At 45.0% G+C, this 22,584-nt stretch overlaps 1 protein-coding gene across 1 annotated transcript in view; it reads right to left on the bottom strand.

Moving 5' to 3' along the window:
* The window catches only part of LOC124042643 (angiopoietin-2-like), an 87,197-nt gene that overhangs the window by 3,751 nt on the left and 60,862 nt on the right, over window positions 1-22,584 (bottom strand). The window contains exons 6-7 of the mRNA XM_046360719.1: window positions 21,493-21,594; window positions 11,974-12,140 (exon numbers count right to left, since the gene is read on the bottom strand). Coding sequence (XP_046216675.1) covers window positions 11,974-12,140; window positions 21,493-21,594 — 269 coding nt within the window. The remainder of the gene's footprint in view (window positions 1-11,973; window positions 12,141-21,492; window positions 21,595-22,584) is intronic.

Raw genomic sequence — 22,584 nt, 5'->3', positions numbered from 1 at the left:
TAGTAGAGACTGGAGATGGGAAAAGGAAGAGGTCGGCTAGTAGAGACTGGAGATGGGAAAAGGAAGAGGCCGGCTAGTGTAGACTGTTTAACAGTCTGATGGGCTGGAGATGGGAAAAGGAAGAGGTCGGCTAGTAGAGACTGGAGATGGGAAAAGTAAGAGGCCAGCTTGTAGAGACTGGATATGGGAAAATGAAGAGGTCGGCTAGTAGAGACTGGAGTGGGGAAAAGGAAGAGGCCGGCTAGTGGAGACTGGAGATGGGAAAAGGTAGAGGTCGGCTAGTGGAGACTGGAGATGGGAAAAGGAAGAGGTCGGCTCATAGAGACTGGAGATGGGAAAAGGAAGAGGCTGGCTAGTGGAGACTGTTTAACAGTCTGATGGGCTGGAGATGGGAAAAGGAAGAGGCCGGCTAGTGGAGACTGGAGATGGGAAAAGGAAGAGGTCGGCTAGTAGAGACTGAAGATGGGAAAAGGAAGAGGTCGGCTAGTAGAGACTGGAGATGGGAAAAGGAAGAGGCCGGCTAGTGGAGACTGTTTAACAGTCTGATGGGCTGGAGATGGGAAAAGGAAGAGGTCGGCTAGTAGAGACTGGAGATGGGAAAAGGAAGAGGTCGGCTAGTAGAGACTGGAGTGGGGAAAAGGAAGAGGCCGGCTAGTGGAGACTGGAGATGGGAAAAGGTAGAGGTCGGCTAGTGGAGACTGGAGATGGGAAAAGGAAGAGGTCGGCTCATAGAGACTGGAGATGGGAAAAGGAAGAGGCTGGCTAGTGGAGACTGTTTAACAGTCTGATGGGCTGGAGATGGGAAAAGGAAGAGGCCGGCTAGTGGAGACTGGAGATGGGAAAAGGAAGAGGTCGGCTAGTAGAGACTGAAGATGGGAAAAGGAAGAGGTCGGCTAGTAGAGACTGGAGATGGGAAAAGGAAGAGGTCGGCTAGTAGAGACTGGAGATGGGAAAAGGAAGAGGCCGGCTAGTGGAGACTGTTTAACAGTCTGATGGGCTGGAGATGGGAAAAGGAAGAGGTCGGCTAGTAGAGACTGGAGATGGGAAAAGGAAGAGGTCGGCTAGTAGAGACTGGAGTGGGGAAAAGGAAGAGGCCGGCTAGTGGAGACTGGAGATGGGAAAAGGTAGAGGTCGGCTAGTGGAGACTGGAGATGGGAAAAGGAAGAGGTCGGCTCATAGAGACTGGAGATGGGAAAAGGAAGAGGCTGGCTAGTGGAGACTGTTTAACAGTCTGATGGGCTGGAGATGGGAAAAGGAAGAGGCCGGCTAGTGGAGACTGGAGATGGGAAAAGGAAGAGGTCGGCTAGTAGAGACTGAAGATGGGAAAAGGAAGAGGTCGGCTAGTAGAGACTGGAGATGGGAAAAGGAAGAGGTCGGCTAGTAGAGACTGGAGATGGGAAAAGGAAGAGGCCGGCTAGTGGAGACTGTTTAACAGTCTGATGGGCTGGAGATGGGAAAAGGAAGAGGTCGGCTAGTAGAGACTGGAGATGGGAAAAGGAAGAGGTCGGCTCGTAGAGACTGGAGATGGGAAAAGGAAGAGGCCGGCTAGTGGAGCCTGGAGATGGGAAAAGGAAGAGGTCGGCTAGTGGAGACTGTTTAACAGTCTAATGGGCTGGAGATGGGAAAAGGAAGAGGTCGGCTCGTGGAGGCTGGAGATGGGAAAAGGAAGAGGTCGGCTCGTAGAGCCTGGAGATGGGAAAAGGAAGAGGCCGGCTAGTGGAGCCTGGAGATGGGAAAAGGAAGAGGCCGGCTAGTGGAGACTGGAGATGGGAAAAGGAAGAGGTCGGCTAGGAGACTGGAGATGGGAAAAGGAAGACGCCAGCTTGTAGAGACTGGATATGGGAAAATGAAGAGGTCGGCTAGTAGAGACTGGAGTGGGGAAAAGGAAGAGGCCGGCTAGTGGAGACTGGAGATGGGAAAAGGTAGAGGTCGGCTAGTGGAGACTGGAGATGGGAAAAGGAAGAGGTCGGCTCATAGAGACTGGAGATGGGAAAAGGAAGCGGCCGGCTAGTGGAGACTGTTTAACAGTCTGATGGGCTAGACATGGGAAAAGGAAGAGGCCGGCTAGTGGAGACTGGAGATGGGAAAAGGAAGAGGTCGGCTAGTAGAGACTGAAGATGGGAAAAGGAAGAGGTCGGCTAGTAGAGACTGGAGATGGGAAAAGGAAGAGGTCGGCTAGTAGAGACTGGAGATGGGAAAAGGAAGAGGTCGGCTAGTAGAGACTGGAGATGGGAAAAGGAAGAGGCCGGCTAGTGGAGACTGTTTAACAGTCTGATGGGCTGGAGATGGGAAAAGGAAGAGGCCGGCTAGTGGAGACTGGAGATGGGAAAAGGAAGAGGTCGGCTAGTAGAGACTGAAGATGGGAAAAGGAAGAGGTCGGCTAGTAGAGACTGGAGATGGGAAAAGGAATAGGTCGGCTAGTAGAGACTGGAGATGGGAAAAGGAAGAGGTCGGCTCATAGAGACTGGAGATGGGAAAAGGTAGAGGCCGGCTAATGGAGACTGGAGATGGGAAAAGGAAGAGGTCGGCTCGTAGAGACTGGAGATGGGGAAAGGAAGAGGCCGGCTAGTGGAGACTGGAAATGGGAAAAGGAAGAGGTCGGCTAGTGGAGACTGGAGATGGGAAAAGGAATAGGTCGGCTAGGAGACTGGAGATGGGAAAAGGTAGAGGCCGGCTAGTGGAGACTGGAGATGGGAAAAGGAAGAGGTCGGCTCGTAGAGACTGGAGATGGGAAAAGGAAGAGGCCGGCTAGTGGAGCCTGGAGATGGGAAAAGGAAGAGGCCGGCTAGTGGAGACTGTTTAACAGTCTAATGGGCTGGAGATGGGAAAAGGAAGAGGTCGGCTCGTGGAGGCTGGAGATGGGAAAAGGAAGAGGTCGGCTCGTAGAGCCTGGAGATGGGAAAAGGAAGAGGCCGGCTAGTGGAGCCTGGAGATGGGAAAAGGAAGAGGCCGGCTAGTGGAGACTGGAGATGGGAAAAGGAAGAGGTCGGCTAGGAGACTGGAGATGGGAAAAGGAAGAGGCCGGCTAGTGGAGACTGTTTAACAGTCTGATGGGCTGGAGATGGGAAAAGGAAGAGGCCGGCTAGTGGAGACTGGAGATGGGAAAAGGAAGAGGTCGGCTAGTAGAGACTGAAGATGGGAAAAGGAAGAGGTCGGCTAGTAGAGACTGGAGATGGGAAAAGGAATAGGTCGGCTAGTAGAGACTGGAGATGGGAAAAGGAAGAGGTCGGCTCATAGAGACTGGAGATGGGAAAAGGTAGAGGCCGGCTAATGGAGACTGGAGATGGGAAAAGGAAGAGGTCGGCTCGTAGAGACTGGAGATGGGGAAAGGAAGAGGCCGGCTAGTGGAGACTGGAAATGGGAAAAGGAAGAGGTCGGCTAGTGGAGACTGGAGATGGGAAAAGGAATAGGTCGGCTAGGAGACTGGAGATGGGAAAAGGTAGAGGCCGGCTAGTGGAGACTGGAGATGGGAAAAGGAAGAGGTCGGCTCGTAGAGACTGGAGATGGGAAAAGGAAGAGGCCGGCTAGTGGAGCCTGGAGATGGGAAAAGGAAGAGGCCGGCTAGTGGAGACTGGAGATGGGAAAAGGAAGAGGTCGGCTAGTGGAGGCTGGAGATGGGAAAAGGTAGAGGCCGGCTAGTGGAGCCTGGAGATGGGAAAAGGAAGAGGCCGGCTAGTGGAGACTGTCTAACATTCTGATGGGCTGGAGATGGGAAAAGGAAGAGGTCGGCTAGTGGATGCTGGAGATGGGAAAAAGGTAGAGGCCGGCTAGTGGAGATTGTTTAATTAACAGTCTGATGGGCTGGAGATCGAAGCTGATTTTAGACTACCTTTACTCCACACACAGAGACTCATACAAAGCTCTCCCTCATCCTCCATTTGGCAAAGTCTGACCATTACTTCATCCTCCTGATTCCTGCGTTTACAAGCAAAAATCTCAAACAGGAAGTACCAGTGATATGCTCAATACAGAACTGGTCAGATGACACGGTTGCTAAGCTACAGGACTGTTTCGCTAGCACAGGCTGGAATATGTTCTGGGATTCATCCACACTGATCTAAAGGCTTGAGCTGCTGCTTTCAAGGAACAGGAGACTAATCTGAATTATAATAAATACTGCTACAGCCTTTGACGAACCATCAAACAGGCAAAGAATCAATACAGGACAAAAATCTAACTTGAATCCTACTACACTTGTGCTGGCACTCGACGGATGTGGCAGGTCTTGCAAACTATCATGGTGTAGAAAGGGAAACCCAGCCGTGAGCTGCCCAGTGACGTGAGCCGACCAGATGAGCTAAATGCCTTCTATGCTTACTTCCGAGGCAAGCAACACTGAACCATAGATGACAGCACCAGCCATTCTGGACGTCTGTTTGATCACTGATGTGAGTAAGCCCTTTAAACAGGTTAACATTCACAAGGCCGCAGGGCAACCAGCACATGTACTCAGAACATGCACTGACCAGCTGGTCTTCACTGACATTTTCATCCTCTCCCTGACCCAGTATGTAATACCTACATGTTTCAAGCAAACCACCATAACCCCTGTGTCCAAGAATGCAAAAGTAACCTGCCTAAATGGCTATTGCCCTGTAGCACTCACATATGTAGCATGAAATGCTTTGAAAGGCTGGTCCTGGCTCACATCAACACCATTATCTCAGAAACCCTAGACCCAATCCAATATGCGTACCGCCCCAACAGATCCACAGATGACGCAATCTCTATTGCACTCCACACTGCCCTTTCCCACCTGGACAAAAGGAACACCTACATTAGAATGCTGTTCATTGACTACAGCACCACAGGCCTCTGGCTGGGGGAAGGTCCCTAAATGAACCCAACCCTGGAGAGGAATGCTGTTCATTGACAACAGCACCACAGGCCTCTGGCTGGGGAGGGTCCCTAAATTAACCCAACCCTGGAGAGGAATGCTGTTCATTGACAACAGCACCACAGGCCTCTGGCTGGGGAGGGTCCCTAAATGAACCCAACCCAGGAGAGGAATGCTGTTCATTGACAACAGCACCACAGGCCTCTGGCTGGGGGAAGGTCCCTAAATGAACCCAGCCCTGGAGAGGAATGCTTTTCATTGACAACAGCACCACAGGCCTCTGGCTGGGGAGGTCCCTAAATGAACCCAACCCTGGAGAGGAATGCTGTTCATTGACTACAGCACCACAGGCCTCTGGCTGGGGAGGTCCCTAAATGAACCCAACCCTGGAGAGGAATGCTGTTCATTGACAACAGCACCACAGGCCTCTGGCTGGGGGAAGGTCCCTAAATGAACCCAGCCCTGGAGAGGAATGCTGTTCATTGACTAAAGCACCACAGGCCTCTGGCTGGGGGAAGGTCCCTAAATGAACCCAACCCTGGAGAGGAATGCTGTTCATTGACAACAGCACCACAGGCCTCTGGCTGGGGAGGGTCCCTAAATGAACCCAACCCTGGAGAGGAATGCTGTTCATTGACAACAGCACCACAGGCCTCTGGCTGGGGGAAGGTCCCTAAATGAACCCAACCCTGGAGAGGAAAACCAGTGGAGAGCCAGTGTTCTCAGCATGATAATGTACCTAGCACATACTCAACAAGGTGAGATGGAGTGCTGCTCAGCAGAGGTTGGCAACAGGTCTGACGGCTCACCAACACCAGCACCATTCAGGGGGCTTGTCACACACAGAGGAGGATGAATACAGCGCCAACACACTGAGGATTTTAGGTCATTTAATAAGGATGGTCCTGGACCTAAATGTCTAGGTAACTCTGTAGGATTTTAGGTAATTTTAGGATAATCCTGGATCTAAATGTCTAGGTAACTTTGTAGGATTTTAGGTAATTTTAGGATAATCCTGGATCTAAATGTCTAGGTAACTTTGTAGGATTTTAGGTAATTTTAGGATAATCCTGGATCTAAATGTCTAGGTAACTTTGTAGGATTTTAGGTAATTTTAGGATAATCCTGGATCTAAATGTCTAGGTAACTCTGTAGGATTTTAGGTAATTTTAGGATAATCCTGGATCTAAATGTCTAGGTAACGCCGTTACTCGTCACAAAGAATATCACTGTGTCAAATACCTCCAGCCTTTTTCAAACACTCCATCAAGTTTTTCTAGACAGATCACATGATCTACTCTTTCGTCCTTTTACTTTCACCCCGGCGATAAGGAAGGGAAGGACTCAGTTAAAGTGCTGGATGATTTGCCAGGGTTACAGGTTCATTCAATTACCTCCGGTCATATAAGCCTTTCAGAAACACAATTATTTAACAAACTCTCCCTAGAATCAGGGTTAATAATAATAATAATAAATAATACTTCCACTTAGTTTCCTGATTCGGATCTGATTGAGACATGGCTCTAAGAGCTTAACATGTCAGAAGAGTTTTAACACAATAGACTGATTAAGGATAAAATCTCACTTAGTGTAAATGTGAGATATATGATATATGGTGTGAGATATATGGTGTGAGATATATGATATATGGTGTCAGATATATGATATATGTTGTGAGATATAAGATATAAGGTGTGAGATATAAGATATATGGTGTGAGATATAAGATATATGGTGTGAGATGTATGATATATGGTGTGAGATATATGATATATGGTGTGAGATATATGATATATGGTGTGAGATGTATGATATATGGTGTGAGATATTTGGTGTGAGATATAAGATATATGGTGTGAGATATATGATATATGGTGTGAGATATATGGTGTGAGATATAAGATATATGGTGTGAGATATATGATATATGGTGTGAGATATAAGATATATGGTGTGAGATATATGATATATGGTGTGTGATCTTTGATATATGGTGTAAGATATATGGTGTGAGATATAAGATATATGGTGTGAGATATATGATATATGGTGTGAGATATATGGTGTGAGATATAAGATATATGGTGTGAGATATATGATATATGGTGTGAGATATATGGTGTGAGATATAAGATATATGGTGTGAGATATTAGATATATGGTGTGAGATATATGATATATGGTGTGAGATATATGATATATGGTGTGAGATATAAGATATATGGTGTGAGATATATATGGTGTGAGATATAAGATATATGGTGTGAGATATATGATATATGGTGTGAGATATATGATATATGGTGTGAGATATAAGATATATGGTGTGAGATATATGATATATGGTGTGAGATAAAGATATATGGTGTGAGATATAAGTTATATGGTGTGGGATATATGATATATGGTGTGAGATATATGGTATGAGATATAAGATATATGGTGTGAGATATATGATATATGGTGTGAGATATATGGTGTAGATATAAGATATATGGTGTGAGATATAGATATATGGTGTGAGATATATGATATATGGTGTGAGATATATGATATATGGTGTGAGATATATGATATATGGTGTGAGATATATGGTGTGAGATATAAGATATATGGTGTGAGATATTAGATATATGGTGTGAGATATAAGATATATGGTGTGAGATATATGATATATGGTGTGAGATATATGGTGTGAGATATAAGATATATGGTGTGAGATATATGATATATGGTGTGAGATATATGATATATGGTGTGAGATATTAGATATATGGTGTGAGATATATGATATATGGTGTGAGATATATGATATATGGTGTGAGATATAAGATATATGGTGTGAGATAAAGATATATGGTGTGAGATATAAGTTATATGGTGTGGGATATATGATATATGGTGTGAGATAAAGATATATGGTGTGAGATATATGATATATGGTGTGAGATATGGTGTGAGATATATGATATATGGTGTGAGATATATGATATATGGTGTGTGATCTTTGATATATGGTGTAAGATATATGGTGTGAGATATATGATATATGGTGTGAGATATATGATATATGGTGTGTGATCTTTGATATATGGTGTGAGATAAAAGATATATGGTGTGAGATATATGGTGTGAGATATAAGATATATGGTGTGAGATATATGGTGTGAGATATAAGATATATGGTGTGAGATATATGGTGTGAGATATATGGTGTAAGATATATGGTGTGAGATAAAAATATATATGGTGTGAGATATAAGATATATGGTGTGAGATATATGGTGTGAGATTTTTGATATATGGTGTGAGATATATGGTGTGAGATATAAGATATATGGTGTGAGATATATGATATATGGTGTGAGATATATGGTGTGAGATATAAGATATATGGTGTGAGATATATGGTGTGAGATATAAGATATATGGTGTGAGATATATGGTGTGAGATATAAGATATATGGTGTGAGATATATGGTGTGAGATATATGATATATGGTGTGAGATATATGGTGTGAGATATATGATATATGGTGTGAGATATATGGTGTGAGATTTTTGATATATATGGTGTGAGATATATGGTGTGAGATATATGGTGTGAGATATATGATATATGGTGTGAGATATATGATATATGGACTTCGTTCCCTATGAACCCGCAAACCGACCTCACGTTATAGACTGTTCTCTCTGCTACCACACAGCAGCAGTACCGATGCACCAAGTCTGGAACCAACAGGACCCTGACCAGCTTCTACCCCCGAACCATAGACTGTTCTCTCTGCTACCACACAGCAAGCAGTACCGATGCACCAAGTCTGGAACCAACAGGACCCTGACCAGCTTCTATCCCCAAACCATAGACTGTTCTCTCTGCTACCACACAGCAAGCAGTACCGATGCACCAAGTCTGGAACCAACAGGACCCTGACCAGCTTCTATCCCCAAACCATAGACTGTTCTCTCTGCTACCACACAGCAAGCAGTACCGATGCACCAAGTCTGGAACCAACAGGACCCTGACCAGCTTCTACCCCCGAACCATAGACTGTTCTCTCTGCTACCACACAGCAAGCGGTACCGATGCACCAAGTCTGGAACCAACAGGACCCTGACCAGCATCTACCCCCAAGCCTTAAGACTACTAAACAAGACTGATAAATAGTTAGTTAACCAATAGCTACCTAGCCTACCTGCATTGACTCTTTTGACTCATCACATATGCTGCTGTTACTGTCTATTATCTATCCTACCTACAGTATACTGCTGTTACTGTCTATTATCTATCCTTTACCCCTACCTACAGTATACTGCTGTTACTGTCTATTATCTATCCTTTACCCCTACCTACAGTATACTGCTGTTACTGTCTATTCTCTATCCTTTACCCCTACCTACAGTATACTGCTGTTACTGTCTATTATCTATCCTACCTACAGTATACTGCTGTTACTGTCTATTATCTATCCTTTACCCCTACCTACAGTATACTGCTGTTACTGTCTATTATCTATCCTTTACCCCTACCTACAGTATACTGCTGTCTATTATCTATCCTTTACCCCTACATACAGTATACTGTCTATTATCTATCCTTTACCCCTACGTACAGTATACTGCTGTTACTGTCTATTATCTACCCTTTACCCCTACCTACAGTATACTGCTGTTACTGTCTATTATCTATCCTTTACCCCTACCTACAGTATACTGCTGTTAGTGTCTATTATCTATCCTTTACCCCTACCTAGAGTATACTGCTGTTACTGTCTATTATCTATCCTTTACCCCTACCTACAGTATACTGCTGTTACTGTCTATTATCTATCCTTTACCCCTACCTACAGTATACTGCTGTTACTGTCTATTATCTATCCTTTACCCCTACCTACAGTATACTGCTGTTACTGTCTATTATCTATCCTTTACCCCTACCTACAGTATACTGCTGTTACTGTCTATTATCTATCCTTTACCCCTACCTACAGTATACTGCTGTTACTGTCTATTATCTATCCTACCTACAGTATACTGCTGTTACTGTCTATTATCTATCCTTTACCCCTACCTACAGTATACTGCTGTCTAATATCTATCCTTGACCCCTACCTACAGTATACTGCTGTTACTGTCTATTATCTATCCTACCTACAGTATACTGCTGTTACTGTCTATTATCTATCCTACCTACAGTATACTGCTGTTACTGTCTATTATCTATCCTTTACCCCTACCTACAGTATACTGCTGTTACTGTCTATTATCTATCCTTTACCCCTACCTACAGTATACTGCTGTCTAATATCTATCCTTTACCCCTACCTACAGTATACTGCTGTTACTGTCTATTATCTATCCTTTACCCCTACCTACAGTATACTGCTGTCTAATATCTATCCTTTACCCCTACCTACAGTATACTGCTGTTACTGTCTATTATCTATCCTACCTACAGTATACTGCTGTTACTGTCTATTATCTATCCTTTACCCCTACCTACAGTATACTGCTGTCTAATATCTATCCTTTACCCCTACCTACAGTATACTGCTGTTACTGTCTATTATATATCCTTTACCCCTACCTACAGTATACTGCTGTTAGTGTCTATTATCTATCCTTTACCCCTACCTACAGTATACTGCTGTTACTGTCTATTATCTATCCTACCTACAGTATACTGCTGTTACTGTCTATTATCTATCCTTTACCCCTACCTACAGTATACTGCTGTCTAATTTGTATGTCGCTCTGGATAAGAGCGTCTGCTAAATGACTTAAATGTAAATGTCTAATATCTATCCTTTACCCCTACCTACAGTATACTGCTGTTACTGTCTATTATCTATCCTTTACCCCTACCTACAGTATACTGCTGTCTATTATCTATCCTTTACCCCTACCTACAGTATACTGCTGTCTATTATCTATCCTTGACCCCTACCTACAGTATACTGCTGTTACTGTCTATTATCTATCCTACCTACAGTATACTGCTGTTACTGTCTATTATCTATCCTACCTACAGTATACTGCTGTTCTGCTGTTACTGTCTATTATCTATCCTTTACCCCTACCTATAGTATACTGCTGTTACTGTCTATAATCTATCCTTTACCCCTACCTACAGTATACTGCTGTTACTGTCTATTATCTATCCTTTACCCCTACCTACAGTATACTGCTGTTACTGTCTATTATCTATCCTTTACCTACAGTATACTGCTGTTACTGTCTATTATCTATCCTACCTACAGTATACTGCTGTTACTGTCTATTATCTATCCTACCTACAGTATACTGCTGTTACTGTCTATTATCTATCCTACCTACAGTATACTGCTGTTACTGTCTGAAGCATCTCACTGTTAGTCTCCACCTGTTGTTTATGGAGCATTTCACTGTTAGTCTACACCTGTTGTTTATGAAGCATTTCACTGTTAGTCTCCACCTGTTGTTGATGAAGCATTTCACTGTTAGTCTCCACCTGTTGTTGATGAAGCATTTAACTGTTAGTCTCCACCTGTTGTTGATGAAGCATTTCACTGTTAGTCTCCACCTGTTGTTGATGAAGCATTTCACTGTTAGTCTACACCTGTTGTTTATGGAGCATTTCACTGTTAGTCTCCACCTGTTGTTTATGAAGCATTTCACTGTTAGTCTCCACCTGTTGTTTATGGAGCATTTCACTGTTAGTCTCCACCTGTTGTTTATGAAGCATTACACTGTTAGTCTCCACCTGTTGTTTATGAAGCATTTCACTGTTAGTCTACACCTGTTGTTTATGGAGCATTTCACTGTTAGTCTACACCTGTTGTTTATGGAGCATTTCACTGTTCGTCCACACAGGTGGTTTTTGAAGCATGTGACAAATAATATTTGATTTGATTTGACTCTCAGCCTTCCCTGCTGTGGGATGGTGCATTGCATGCTGGAATCTGTAGTTTCTGTCCACTGTGTCCATATAGAAGTGATCGTAATGGGAGCATTGCATGCTGGAATCTGTAGTTTTTGTCCACTGTGTCCATATAGAAGTGATCGTAATGGGAGCATTGCATGCTGGTATCTGTAGTTTTTGTCCACTGTGTCCATATAGAAGTGATCGTAATGGGAGCATTGCATGCTGGTACCTGTAGTTTTTGTCCTCTGCGTCTATATAGAAGTGATCGTAGTGGGAGTAGGCCTCGTTCCCCTCGTCGTCCTTCAGCTGCACCTGGAGACTGTACTCCTGGGAGCTGGTCAGCAGATGGATGAGGTCATTTCCTGCCCAGTACTCTCCCGAGGGATCCCCGAAACCCTGCAAAGGGTACGGTTAGTGAAAGAGGACAAACTGAACGAAGGGTCAAATGACTCGAGGGTACAGATGACATCAACAGAGATGTGTAAAGATGTAAATGTCATTCTACCGTTGAGAGAGATGAAGAGACGTGAGGGTTATTATGAGTAAACAGATACATTATTTTGACTGAGGAAAGAAATGAGCAAATGTTAATAACTTTATAACTTCTGACAATCCCTCTCTGACCTCCTACAGACCGTTAGTCCCTGTATATCTGGTATATCTCTGACCTCCTACAGACCGTTAGTCCCTGTATATCTGGTATATCTCTGACCTCCTACAGACCGTTAGTCCCTGTATATCTCTGACCTCCTATAGACCGTTAGTCCCTGTATATCTGGTATATCTCTGACCTCCTACAGACCGTTAGTCCCTGTATATCTCTGACCTCCTACAGACCGTTAGTCCCTGTATATCTGGTATATCTCTGACCTCCTACAGACCGTTAGTCCCTGTATATCTCTGACCTCCTACAGACCGTTAGTCCCTGTATATCTGGTATATCTCTGACCTCCTACAGACCGTTAGTCCCTGTATATCTCTGACCTCCTACAGACCGTTAGTCCCTGTATATCTGGTATATCTCTGACCTCCTACAGACCGTTAGTCCCTGTATATCTGGTATATCTCTGACCTCCTACAGACCGTTAGTCCCTGTATATCTCTGACCTCCTACAGACCGTTAGTCCCTGTATATCTGGTATATCTCTGACCTCCTACAGACCGTTAGTCCCTGTATATCTGGTATATCTCTGACCTCCTACAGACCGTTAGTCCCTGTATATCTGGTATATCTCTGACCTCCTACAGACCGTTAGTCCCTGTATATCTGGTATATCTCTACAGACCGTTAGTCCCTGTATATCTGGTATATCTCTGACCTCTACAGACCGTTAGTCCCTGTATATCTGGACCTCCTATATCTCTGACCTCCTCCTACAGACCGTTAGTCCCTGGTATATCTCTGACCTCCTACAGACCGTTAGTCCCTGTATATCTGGTATATCTCTGACCTCCTACAGACCGTTAGTCCCTGTATATCTGGTATATCTGACCTCCTACAGACCGACCTTAGTCCCTGTATATCTGGTATATCTCTGACCTCCTACAGACCGTTAGTCCCTGTATATCTGGTATATCTCTGACCTCCTCTGACAGACCGTTAGTCCCTGTATATCTGGTATATCTCTGACCTCCTACAGACCGTTAGTCCCTGTATATCTGGTATATCTCTGACCTCCTACAGACCGTTAGTCCCTGTATATCTGGTATATCTCTGACCTCCTACAGACCGTTAGTCCCTGTATATCTCTGACCTCCTACAGTATCCCTGTATCTCTGACCTCCTACAGACCGTTAGTCCCTGTATATCTCTGACCTCCTACAGACCGTTAGTCCCTGTATATCTGGTATATCTCTGACCTCCTACAGACCGTTAGTCCCTGTATATCTGGTATATCTCTGACCTCCTACAGACCGTTAGTCCCTGTATATCTCTCTGACCTCCTACAGACCGTTAGTCCCTGTATATCTGGTATATCTCTGACCTCTTACAGACCGTTAGTCCCTGTATATCTGGTATATCTCTGACCTCCTACAGACCGTTAGTCCCTGTATATCTCTGACCTCCTACAGACCGTTAGTCCCTGTATATCTCTGACCTCCTACAGACCTCCTACAGTTAGTCCCTGTATATCTGGTATATCTCTGACCTCCTACAGACCGTTAGTCCCTGTATATCTGGTATATCTCTGACCTCCTACAGACCGTTAGTCCCTGTATATCTGGTATATCTCTGACCTCCTACAGACCGTTAGTCCCTGTATATCTCTGACCTCCTACAGACCGTTAGTCCCTGTATATCTCTGACCTCCTACAGACCGTTAGTCCCTGTCCTATATCTGGTATATCTCTGACCTCCTACAGACCGTTAGTCCCTGTATATCTGGTATATCTCTGACCTCCTACAGACCGTTAGTCCCTGTATATCTGGTATATCTCTGACCTCCTACAGACCGTTAGTCCCTGGTATATCTCTGACCTCCTACAGACCGTTAGTCCCTGTATATCTGACCTCCTACAGACCGTATATCTCTGACCTCCTACAGACCGTTAGTCCCTGTATATCTGGTATATCTCTGACCTCCTACAGACCGTTAGTCCCTGTATATCTGACCTCCTACAGTATCCCTGTATATCTCTGACCTCCTACAGACCGTTAGTCCCTGTTATCCCTGGTATATCTCTGACCTCCTACAGACCGTTAGTCCCTGTATATCTCTGACCTCCTACAGACCGTTAGTCCCTGTATATCTCTGACCTCCTACAGACCGTTAGTCCCTGTATATCTCTGACCTCCTACAGACCGTTAGTCCCTGTATATCTCTGACCTCCTACAGACCGTTAGTCCCTGTATATCTCTGACCTCCTACAGACCGTTAGTCCCTGTATATCTGGTATATCTCTGACCTCCTACAGACCGTTAGTCCCTGTATATCTGGTATATCTCTGACCTCCTACAGACCGTTAGTCCCTGTATATCTGGTATATCTCTGACCTCCTACAGACCGTTAGTCCCTGTATATCTCTGACCTCCTACAGACCGTTAGTCCCTGTATATCTGGTATATCTCTGACCTCCTACAGACCGTTAGTCCCTGTATATCTGGTATATCTCTGACCTCCTACAGACCGTTAGTCCCTGTATATCTGGTATATCTCTGACCTCCTACAGACCGTTAGTCCCTGTATATCTCTGACCTCCTACAGACCGTTAGTCCCTGTATATCTGGTATATCTCTGACCTCCTACAGACCGTTAGTCCCTGTATATCTCTGACCTCCTACAGACCGTTAGTCCCTGTATATCTCTGACCTCCTACAGACCGTTAGTCCCTGTATATCTCTGACCTCCTACAGACCGTTAGTCCCTGTATTATTGGTATATCTCTGACCTCCTCCTACAGACCGTTAGTCCCTGTATATCTGACCGTATATCTCTGACCTCCTACAGACCCTGTTAGTCCCTGTATATCTGGTATATCTCTGACCTCCTACAGACCGTTAGTCCCTGGTATATCTCTGACCTCCTACAGACCGTTAGTCCCTGTATATCTGGTATATCTCTGACCTCCTACAGACCGTTAGTCCCTGTTATCCCTGACCTCCTACAGACCGTTATCCCTGTATATCTGGTATATCTCTGACCTCCTACAGACCGTTAGTCCCTGTATATCTCTGACCTCCTACAGACCGTTAGTCCCTGTATATCTGGTATATCTCTGACCTCCTACAGACCGTTAGTCCCTGTATATCTGGTATATCTCTGACCTCCTACAGACCGTTAGTCCCTGTATATCTGGTATATCTCTGACCTCCTACAGACCGTTAGTCCCTGTATATCTCTGACCTCCTACAGACCGTTAGTCCCTGTATATCTCTGACCTCCTACAGACCGTTAGACCGTTAGTCCCTATATCTGGTATATCTCTGACCTCCTATATCTGGTATATCTCTGACCTCCTACAGTCCCTGTACCGACCTCCTAGACCGTCCCTGTATATCTCTGACCTCCTACCGTTAGACCGTTAGTCCCTGTATATCTGGTATATCTCTGACCTCCTACAGACCGTTAGTCCCTGTATATCTGGTATATCTCTGACCTCCTACAGACCGTTAGTCCCTGTATATCTCTGACCTCCTACAGACCGTTAGTCCCTGTATATCTGGTATATCTCTGACCTCCTACAGACCGTTAGTCCCTGTATATCTGGTATATCTCTGACCTCCTACAGACCGTTAGTCCCTGTATATCTGGTATATCTCTGACCTCCTACAGACCGTTAGTCCCTGTATATCTGGTATATCTCTGACCTCCTACAGACCGTTAGTCCCTGTATATCTGGTATATCTGACCTCCTACAGACCGTTAGTCCCTGTATATCTGGTATATCTCTGACCTCCTACAGACCGTTAGTCCCTGTATATCTGGTATATCTCTGACCTCCTACAGACCGTTAGTCCCTGTATATCTGGTATATCTCTGACCTCCTACAGACCGTTAGTCCCTGTATATCTGACCTCCTACAGACCGTATATCTCTGACCTCCTACAGACCGTTAGTCCCTGTATATCTGGTATATCTCTGACCTCCTACAGACCGTTAGTCCCTGTATATCTGGTATATCTCTGACCTCCTACAGACCGTTAGTCCCTGTATATCTGGTATATCTGACCTCCTACAGACCGTTACAGACCTCCTACAGACCGTTAGTCCCTGTATATCTGGTATATCTCTGACCTCCTACAGACCGTTAGTCCCTGTATATCTGGTATATCTCTGACCTCCTACAGACCGTTAGTCCCTGTATATCTGGTATATCTCTGACCTCCTACAGACCGTTAGTCCCTGTATATCTGGTATATCTCTGACCTCCTACAGACCGTTAGTCCCTGTATATCTGGTATATCTCTGACCTCCTACAGACCGTTAGTCCCTGTATATCTCTGACCTCCTACAGACCGTTAGTCCCTGTATATCTGGTATATCTCTGACCTCCTACAGACCGTTAGTCCCTGGACCTATATCTGTATATCTCTGACCTCCTACAGACCGTTAGTCCCTGTATATCTGGTATATCTCTGACCTCCTACAGACCGTTAGTCCCTGTATATCTCTGACCTCCTACAGACCGTTAGTCCCTGTATATCTCTGACCTCCTACAGACCGTTAGTCCCTGTATATCTGGTATATCTCTGACCTCCTACAGACCGTTAGTCCCTGTATATCTGGTATATCTCTGACCTCCTACAGACCGTTAGTCCCTGTATATCTGGTATATCTCTGACCTCCTACAGACCGTTAGTCCCTGTATATCTCTGACCTCCTACAGACCGTTAGTCCCTGTATATCTCTGACCTCCTACAGACCGTTAGTCCCTGTATATCTGGTATATCTCTGACCTCCTACAGACCGTTAGTCCCTGTATATCTGGTATATCTCTGACCTCCTACAGACCGTTAGTCCCTGTATATCTCTGACCTCCTACAGACCGTTAGTCCCTGTATATCTGGTATATCTCTGACCTCCTACAGACCGTTAGTCCCTGTATATCTCTGACCTCCTACAGACCGTTAGTCCCTGTATATCTGGTATATCCTCTGACCTCCTCTGACCTCCTACAGACCGTTAGTCCCTGTATATCTGGTATATCTCTGACCTCCTACAGACCGTTAGTCCCTGTATATCTGGACCTATATCTCTGACCTCCTCCTACAGACCGTTAGTCCCTGTATATCTCTCTGACCTCCTACAGACCGTTAGTCCCTGTATATCTGGTATATCTCTGACCTCCTACAGACCGTTAGTCCCTGTATATCTGGTATATCTCTGACCTCCTACAGACCGTTAGTCCCTGTATATCTGGTATATCTGACCTCCTACAGACCGTTAGTCCCTGTATATCTGGTATATCTCTGACCTCCTACAGACCGTTAGTCCCTGTATATCTGGTATATCTCTGACCTCCTACAGACCGTTAGTCCCTGTATATCTGGTATATCTCTGACCTCCTACAGACCGTTAGTCCCTGTATATCTCTGACCTCCTTATAGACCTCCTACAGTTAGTCCCTGTATCTCTGACCTCCTACAGACCGTTAGTCCCTGTATATCTGGTATATCTCTGACCTCCTACAGACCGTTAGTCCCTGTATATCTCTGACCTCCTACAGACCGTTAGTCCCTGTATATCTGGTATATCTCTGACCTCCTACAGACCGTTAGTCCCTGTATATCTGGTATATCTCTGACCTCCTACAGACCGTTAGTCCCTGTATATCTGGTATATCTCTGACCTCCTACAGACCGTTAGTCCCTGTATATCTCTGACCTCCTACAGACCGTTAGTCCCTGTATATCCCTGTATATCTCTGACCTCCTACAGACCGTTAGTCCCTGTATATCTGGTATATCTCTGACCTCCTACAGACCGTTAGTCCCTGTATATCTGGTGACCTGACCTCCTACAGACCGTTAGTCCCTGTATATCTGGTATATCTCTGACCTCCTACAGACCGTTAGTCCCTGTATATCTCTGACCTCCTACAGACCGTTAGTCCCTGTATATCTGGTATATCTCTGACCTCCTACAGACCGTTAGTCCCTGTATATCTCTGACCTCCTGTATATCTCTGACCTCCTACAGACCGTTAGTCCCTGTATATCTGGTATATCTCTGACCTCCTACAGACCGTTAGTCCCTGTATATCTCTGACCTCCTACAGACCGTTAGTCCCTGTATATCTCTGACCTCCTACAGACCGTTAGTCCCTGTATATCTGGTATATCTCTGACCTCCTACAGACCGTTAGTCCCTGTATATCTCTGACCTCCTACAGACCGTTAGTCCCTGTATATCTGGTATATCTCTGACCTCCTACAGACCGTTAGTCCCTGTATATCTGGTATATCTCTGACCTCCTACAGACCGTTAGTCCCTGTATATCTCTGACCTCCTACAGACCGTTAGTCCCTGTATATCTGGTATATCTCTGACCTCCTACAGACCGTTAGTCCCTGTATATCTGGTATATCTCTGACCTCCTACAGACCGTTAGTCCCTGTATATCTGGTATATCTCTGACCTCCTACAGACCGTTAGTCCCTGTATATCTGGTATATCTCTGACCTCCTACAGACCGTTAGTCCCTGTATATCTCTGACCTCCTACAGACCGTTAGTCCCTGTATATCTGGTATATCTCTGACCTCCTACAGACCGTTAGTCCCTGTATATCTGGTATATCTCTGACCTCCTACAGACCGTTAGTCCCTGTATATCTGACCTATATCTCTGACCTCCTACAGACCGTTAGTCCCTGTATATCTCTGACCTCCTACAGACCGTTAGTCCCTGTATATCTCTGACCTCCTACAGACCGTTAGTCCCTGTATATCTCTGACCTCCTACAGACCGTTAGTCCCTGTATATCTGGTATATCTCTGACCTCCTACAGACCGTTAGTCCCTGTATATCTCTGACCTCCTACAGACCGTTAGTCCCTGTATATCTGGTATATCTCTGACCTCCTACAGACCGTTAGTCCCTGTATATCTGGTATATCTCTGACCTCCTACAGACCGTTAGTCCCTGTATATCTCTGACCTCCTACAGACCGTTAGTCCCTGTATATCTGGTATATCTCTGACCTCCTACAGACCGTTAGTCCCTGTATATCTGGTATATCTCTGACCTCCTACAGACCGTTAGTCCCTGTATATCTCTGACCTCCTACAGACCGTTAGTCCCTGTATATCTGGTATATCTCTGACCTCCTACAGACCGTTAGTCCCTGTATATCTGGTATATCTCTGACCTCCTACAGACCGTTAGTCCCTGTATATCTCTGACCTCCTACAGACAGGGTAGCCTAGTGGTTAGGGCGTTGGACTAGTAACTGGAAGGTTGCAAGTTCAAATCCCAGAGCTGACAAGGTACAAATCTGTCGTTCTGCCCCTGAACAGGCAGTTAACCCACTGTTCTTAGACCGTCATTGAAAATAAGAATTTGTTCTTAACTGACTTGCCTAGTTAAATAAAGGTTAAAAAATAAATAAACAGTTAGTCCCTGCATTTTTCTGTCAGTCCCTGTCTGTCAGTTCTTATTGGTTACATGAGGTATGGGAGCGTTTACTATCTGGCCTGATTTTACTCCACACTCCCACGCTCTGACTGGGACCAAATATGCATCATCCACCTGTGAAAATATTGTTCAATATATTGAAAAAGCATGTTTGTGGCGCGATCCATTTTTGACTATTCAATTTCCAAACCAAACAATTAAATCTGCTGCAGAAGGAAGTGAATCAGCAACTCGTTTAATCAAACAGCCAAAAGTCTCTCGTATCCTCAGACTGTGATGTCATTTCCCTTCCGCGTGGCGTTTCTGTTTATCTATTGATGGCAGCGAGAACATCAGATCAGTTTGTGCTGAGTATTGGACAACAACGTGTCACCCTATTGCCTATATAGTGCCCTACTTTTGACCTGAGTCCTATGGGCCACCTATGAACCCTGGTCTAAAGTAGTGCACTATATAGGGAGAAGGGTGGCATTTGGGACACAGGTGGATCTAAAGCTGGGACAAACAGTTAACATCCTGTTAACTAGTCTCTCAGGACCCCCAGTACTCTACATGGGATCTCTACTGGTCCTGTTAACTAGTCCCTCAGGACCCCCAGTACTCTACATGGGATCTCTACTGATCTGTTAACTAGTCTCTCTAGGACCCCCAGTACTCTACATAGGATCTCTACTGGTCCTGTTAACTAGTCTCTCAGGACCCCCAGTCCTCTACATGGGATCTCTACTGGTCCTGTTAACTAGTCCCTCAGGACCCCCAGTACTCTACATGGGATCTCTACTGATCTGTTAACTAGTCTCTCAGGACCCCCAGTACTCTACATGGGATCTCTACTGGTCCTGTTAACTAGTCTCTCTAGGACCTCCAGTACTCTACATGGGATCTCTACTGGTCCTGTTAACTAGTCTCTCAGGACCCCCAGTACTCTACATGGGATGTCTGTCCGTCCGTCCGTCCGTCCGTCTGTGTGAGCCTCTGATGTGGTGTGTGTGTGTAGGGATCGGACACCGTCAGGGAGGGACAGAGAGAGTGCAGGTGCAACAACAGGGAGTGTAGTAGGGGAACAAGCGGGGTGGCCTACCAAAACAACCAGGGTCATCCCAGATCACAGATCTGTCTGTATCCCACGCCTCCCCAGTCCTAAACCCTCTCCAAACTCTCGTCCACCCCGCCTTAGATTGATTGAAACCTGCTGTCTAGTCAGAGGGATGAATCCAGGACCACTGACACCCCCCCATCCCCTGATCTGACAAACTGTTATAACAACACACCTGTGATTCAGAGACTTTGCTGTCTTGATTTTGGATGAAGTCTTGTGACAAAAACAGATTCCCAAACTAAATAAACTTACGTTCTCTCATACACTCTGAGAATTGTCCACGATAACACACTGAAATAAAAGTCTCACTTTATTTAAAACAAATGATGTTAGATTTTTGAACGACACACAGAAAAAGACTTGTGTTGAGATGAACGTGATGTGAAAGAGTCTCTGACTACTACCCAGCCTCTGATTACTATTTCAGTGAAATACTACAGAAGAGGACTCCGCTTACAATGACCTACCAAAGAAGACTTGGTTGACATTTTGTGTTAAGGTCTAGTGAACATACCATCTTGTGTTAAGTTCTAGTGAACATACCATCTTGTGTTAAGTTCTAGTGAACATACCATCTTGTAATCCCGCCATCCACGGTGGAAATCCACGGCTCCATCTCTACGATGCTGAAGCACAGTCCAGCCTCCACCTCTCGTCTTCATATCACAGAACACCTGTAGAGGTAAACCCACTTCTGGTTACAGAACACCTGAACAGGTAAACCCACTTCTGGTTACAGAACACCTGAACAGGTAAACCCACTTCTGGTTACAGAACACCTGAACAGGTAAACCCACTTCTGGTTACAGAACACCTGTAGAGGTAAACCCACTTCTGGTTACAGAACACCTGAACAGGTAAACCCACTTCTGGTTACAGAACACCTCTACAGGGCCCATGACATCTATATGAGTATCTGCTATATGTAAAGGCACCACATACAATAGTTAATGAATTGAGATGGTAATCCCAGTAACAGGTTTTTGGGATTCTTGCACTCCAAGAATGCATGTTTAAATTGTAAATATACAGTACCTTAATCAATGTCAGTATTCCCTGAGTCAAATCTAACCATTTCCTACCAGCTATATCAATGTCAATGTCAGGCTTTCTTAAAAATAGATTGATGTTTCAATAGTCAGTATAGGTCTACAGTCTGAAAGGCAGATTGATGTTTCAATGGTCTCTCTCTCTCTCTCTGTGTTTTCACTAGGAAGACTCCCTCTCTCTCCCTAGAAGACATCTGGTCTCTCTCTCTCTCTCTCTCTCTCTCTCTCTCTCTCTCTCTCTCTCTCTCCCTCTCTCTCTCTCTCTCTCTCTCTCTCTCTCTCTCTATGTCTCTCTCTGTGTCTCTCTCTCTCTCTCTCTCTCTCTCTCTCTCTCTCTCTCTCTCTCTCTCTCTCTCTCTCTCTCTCTCTCTCTGTCTCTCTCTGTCTCTCTCTCTTTCTCTCTCTCTCTCTGTGTTTTCACTAAGAAGACTCTCTCTCTCACCACTAGAAGACCTCTGGTCTCTCTCTCTCTCTCTCTCCACTAGAAGACCTCTGGTCTCTGTCTCTCCACTAGAAGAACTCTGGTCTCTATCTCTCTCTCCACAGAAGACCTCTGGTCTCTGTCTCTCCACTAGAAGACCTCTGGTCTCTATCTCTCTCTCCACTAGAAGACCT

The sequence above is a fragment of the Oncorhynchus gorbuscha genome, linkage group LG09 (genome assembly GCF_021184085.1).
Source record: "Oncorhynchus gorbuscha isolate QuinsamMale2020 ecotype Even-year linkage group LG09, OgorEven_v1.0, whole genome shotgun sequence".
Taxonomy (NCBI): Eukaryota; Metazoa; Chordata; class Actinopteri; order Salmoniformes; family Salmonidae; genus Oncorhynchus; species Oncorhynchus gorbuscha.
The sequence above is the reverse complement of the archived record's forward strand: the minus strand, read 5'-3'. Positions and strand labels throughout refer to the sequence as shown.